Below are 5,000 nucleotides of genomic sequence, written 5' to 3' on the forward strand. Positions count from 1 at the left end.
GGGAGAACTCCTTCTGGGGCCTCAGCCACCTGCGCATCCTCAACCTGACCCACAACAACATCACGGTGCTCCTCGACTCCCACCTGTCCGGCATTGATAACCTGCAGGTGTGTGTGTGTGTGTGTGTGTGTGTGTGTGTTCGGCGACGATGATTTGATTAGTCACACAATAGAAGGGACTGGAGAGAGCCTGTACGCGTGTGTTCTTTTGCCTGCGGGCTGAAAGGTGCTGTGGTGTCGTGTTCTGCCGGGTATGGGGGGAGGAGCGTTAGGTGGGCGTGTCATGGATTTGTGAAAAGCGAGGTCCCCTCTCGGCCCGATTGTTTATATATATATATATATATATATATATATATATATATATATATATATATATATATATATATATATATATATATATATATATATATATATATATATATATATATATATATATATATATATATATATATATATATATATATATATATATATATTTATATAATGATTGTCTCTAGAATGAAGGCACTCATTCCACGTACTTCTTCTACTCCTCATGCTAAGAAGCCTTGGTTCAATCACGCTCGTTCTCGTGCTGTTAAAGATAGAGAGGCAGCTCACAAAAGGTACAAGAACCTTCGCACTCCTGCTAATCATGATCATTACATTTCCGCCCGGAATCGTGCCAAATCTACTATCCGACCTAACAAAAACTCTTTCATAAACAGAAAGTGCCGCAGCCTTGCTTGCTTTTTGTAATTCTTACTGAGACTTCTAGCGCCTAGCCCAAAATATCTCCAATTTCACTTCTTCATTTTTCCCTCCTCTCCTTAACCCTGACGGCAGCACCGCCGTCTCATCTATCTCTAAGGCTGCAATTTTTTCTCAAAGTTTCTGTAAAAACTCCACTCCGGACGATTCTGGGCATATTCTTCCTACTCATCACCTCTCTGACTCCTTCATGCCTGTTATTAAGATTATTAAGAATATTGTTTTGTATGCCCTCTCTGGCCTCAACCCTCAGAAGGTTTATGGGCTTGATGGAGTGCCTCCTGTAGTCCTGAAAAATTGTGCTTCCGTGCTGACACCCTGCCTGGTCAAACTATTTCGCCTTTGCGTGTCAACATATACCTTTACTTCCTGCTGGAAGTACACCTACATACAGCCTGTGCCTAAGAAGGGTGACCGTTCCAATCACTCAAAATACCGTCCTATAGCTTTACTTTCCTGTCTTTCTAAAGCTTTTGAATCTATCCTTAACCGGAAGATTCATAAGCATCTATCCACTTCTGACGTTCTATCTGATCGCCAATATGGGTTCCGCAAGAGGCGTTCTACTGGTGATCTTCTTTCTTTCCTTACTGACTCTTAGTCATCCTCTTTTAGCCGTTTCGGGGAAACTTTCTCTGTTGCGCTAGACTTATCGAAAGCATTCGACAAGGTCTGGCACAAGTCTTTGCTTTCTAAGCTTCCCTCTCTTCCCTTTCTATCCCTCTCTTTACTTTCATCTCCATTTTCCTTTCCGGCCGTTTTATCTATGCTGTGGTAGAATGTCACTATTGTACCCCTAAACCTATTAATAGTGGTGTTCCACAGGGCTCTGTCCTATCTCCCACTCTCTTCCTGTTGTTCACTGATGATCTTTCAATAACAAACTGTCCTATCCACTCCTATGCTGACGACTCTACTCTGCACTACTCCACATCATTTAACAGCAGACCCTCCCCACAGGAATTAGGTGATTACAAGCTGCAGGCTGCAGAACGCTTGACCTCAGATCTTGCTCTTATTTCTGATTGGGGCAAAAGGAACCTGGTGTCTGTTAATGCCTCAAAAACTCAATATCTCGACCTATCAACTCGACACAGTCTTCCAAACACCTATTCCCTGTTCTTCGACAACACTCAGCTGTCACCTTCTTCTACACTAAACATTCTCGGTCTATCCTTAACTCAATATCTTAACTGGAATTTTCATATCTCTTCTCTCGCTAAATCAGCTGCCTCGAGGTTGGGCGTTCTGTATTGTCTCCGCCAATTCATCTCCCCCGCACAGATGCTGTCCGTATACAGGGAGGGGCCTTGTCAGTCCTCATATGGAGCATGAATCTCATGTGTGGGGGGCTCCGCACACACAGCCTTACTAGACAGAGTGGAGTCAAAGGTTCTTCATATCATCAACTCCTCCTCTTACTAGCAGTTTTCTACTTCTTAAACTCCGCCGCAGTGTTGCATCTCTTTCTATCTGCTAGTGATATATTCATGCCGACTGCTCTTCTGAACTTGGTAACTGCATGCTCCTTCTGTCTCTCTCCGGCATATGACCACAGATGTTGCGCCGACTAAATTTGATGGTGGAGGTGAGTGGGGTGGACAGTTCATATGAGAATTCTTGTTACATTTTGAAGGGCAGTCCAAATACGTGGTGGAAAGCTCGGATCAGAGGGGAACGAAGCTTTCTGGCAAATTCATACTCCTCGATGGTGGGAGGGACAGACGGGGAGGGAGCTAAGCAAGGAAACCGATGCGGTCAAGAGGGGGAGGCTGTGGCGCACAGCTGATAAGTTATTTAATCTGGCCAGCTGCCTCCACGGGGATAAGGTGGTAAAAGTATTGGTAAAGTCGGAGCCGTAAACTAAGCTGCCCGTGCCTCTATGTTCATCACCGTCTCATCGGCCCTTGAACCTGTTGTGGGTGAAAACCAATTACCTGGGACACAAGGCCAGTGTGACGTCTGGGTTACCATAGTTTACCTTCCCCAGGTTTTCCCAAAAGGAAGAATGAGCAGCTGGGTGAGCCTGCCGCCAACTCCCCGAGCTGGGATTAAACCCGGACCCGCGGATTCGTAGCTGGGCGTGCTGACCACTACTGCAGGAAGGTGGAGAGGAAGGCATAAGCCGACGAACTGTGTGTATAATTCAACTTGGTCTGACCACGCTCTAGACTCGTGGTCGCCAGCCAGTAGTACCCTCCCCGAATTGACTTGTTCGCTGCTGGGCGTTTCGATGCTTAATACCACCAGACTTTAAATTATCTCAACATTAGTGGGCAGAGGGTCCATATAACATGATTTGTATATATTTGGGCATAATGACGCTATTTTTATCATGTTCTAAGATAAAAAAAAAACTCAAAACTTTAATGATAATTCTGCAAGTGTGAGGGACTTTGAGGACCTGCGATATTATCGTCAATTCAGACTTGAAAAACGATAAAACCGCACATCCTTTGCTATACTATTCATACTTACTTGCAGAAGCATCATTTATGTTATGAGGGATTTTATCTTATAACACGATAAAAATAGCTTCATTATACCCAAATATATACATATCATGTTATAAGGACATGTCTTTAACATCGTCTTACATTGCTGTGGCAATCACTGTCAAATTCTCTTTGCACACTAGCGTTGAAAAAAGTCACTCTCTGCCCAAGGAAGGTGAGAAAATTCAAATTCTGGTGGTAATGGGCATCGAAACCCCCAGCTGCGAACAGGCCAATAAGCCTGGAATTCACAATTGGCTGATATTTGGGTACGGCTGAAAACACCCACCCACACCCAGGAGGCGGGGCATAACCACCGCCTGACTCGGTACTCATTCACTGCTGGGTGAACAGGGGACATGGATTAGGGGACTGCCCATCCGTCTCCACTCAGCCAGGGAATAAAACCCGGGACACCTCGGTTGTGAGGCGTATGTGCTAACCATTGAACTACAGAACTTTGTGTGTGTGTGTGTGTGTGTGTGTGTGTGTGTGTGTGTGTCCAGCGTGCACTCACCCCTCTCCCCCCACAGGCCCTGCACCTGGACGACAACCACATCAGCTCGGTGGCCTCGGCGACCTTCCGCTCCCTGGTGGCCCTGGAGACCCTGACGCTGGCCCGGAACAGGCTGCGGGGCCTCGCGCCGCGCATCTTTCTGCACCTGATGCGCCTCACCACCCTCGACATCTCCGGCAACGCCATCCAGGAGCTGGATCCCGAGGTGCTGCGCGACGTGCCGGCGCTGCGCACGCTGCGCTGCGCCGCCTGCAGCCTGACGCGCATCAAGTCGTTGGTGTACCGGTCGCTGCCGCGCCTGGAGACGCTGGACCTGAGGGACAACCACCTGTCCAGCCTTGCCCCGGACGAGTACATGGACCTGCCGGGGCTACGGCGGCTGCTGCTGGACGGGAACAGGATCTACGAGCTGCGGGACTACACCTTCCAGGGCCTGGCGCTGCAGCACCTCGGCCTGGCCAGGAACAGGATGACGCGCATCTCCCGCATGGCCTTCGAGGACAGCTCGGTGCTGGCCGTGGACCTGTCCGGCAACAGGCTGCAGTACTCGGCGCTGCGCCACCTGGGTCCCGTGTTGGCGCACATGCATTCCCTCAACGTGGCAGGCACGCGCCTCACCGCCGACCACCTGCAGGAGATGCTGCGCCGCGCCGGCCGCCTCAAGAAGCTCAACCTGAGCCGCCTGCACTTGAAGCAGCTGCCGCCAGACCTCTTCGCGGCGCAGGCCCGCCTCGAGGAGCTCAACCTGACCAGCAACGGCCTGCAGTATATCCCTGTGGACGTCCTGCACGCCCTGCCCAGCCTGCACACCCTCGACCTGCGCAACAATGAGTTCCGCGGCCTGCCGGAGATCATCCTACGGCGGCTGGACCGGCTGACAGAGGTGGAGCTTGACGACAATCCTTGGTCCTGCGACCAGTGCCACATCCCCTACCTCAAGATGTGGCTCAACGCGTCCTCCGCCTTCCGCACCGCCTGCCGCCCCGACGTGGACGCGCCGCGCTGCCTCAAGTGTCAGTCGCCGCCTGAGATGTACGACAAGCCCGTGCTGGAGGTGGAGGGCCTGGAGCTGCAGCCCTGCCCCGAGGGAACCTTCGACCTGGCGGCGGCTAGCGCGGGCGGCGGCTTCTCAGTGGTGCTGGCGGCCGTGGCGGCAGCGGTGGCGGCGGCGTTGCTGGCGGTGATCGTGGTGGCGGGGCTGGTCATGTACCACCGCCACTCCGCCTTCTACTACACCCA

At 50.8% G+C, this 5,000-nt stretch overlaps 1 protein-coding gene across 3 annotated transcripts in view; it reads left to right on the forward strand.

Moving 5' to 3' along the window:
• LOC126985364 (platelet glycoprotein V-like) overlaps positions 1-5,000 on the forward strand; it is a 172,449-nt gene that overhangs the window by 160,722 nt on the left and 6,727 nt on the right. For all 3 annotated transcript variants that reach the window (XM_050840143.1, XM_050840140.1, XM_050840141.1), the window contains 2 exons: positions 1-107; positions 3,778-5,000. The exon at positions 1-107 is cut by the window's left edge and continues 118 nt beyond it; the exon at positions 3,778-5,000 is cut by the window's right edge and continues 6,727 nt beyond it. In XM_050840143.1, the coding sequence (XP_050696100.1) occupies positions 1-107; positions 3,778-5,000 (1,330 nt within the window). The remainder of the gene's footprint in view (positions 108-3,777) is intronic.

Source organism: Eriocheir sinensis, chromosome 59, assembly GCF_024679095.1.
Source record: "Eriocheir sinensis breed Jianghai 21 chromosome 59, ASM2467909v1, whole genome shotgun sequence".
Classification (NCBI taxonomy): Eukaryota; Metazoa; Arthropoda; class Malacostraca; order Decapoda; family Varunidae; genus Eriocheir; species Eriocheir sinensis.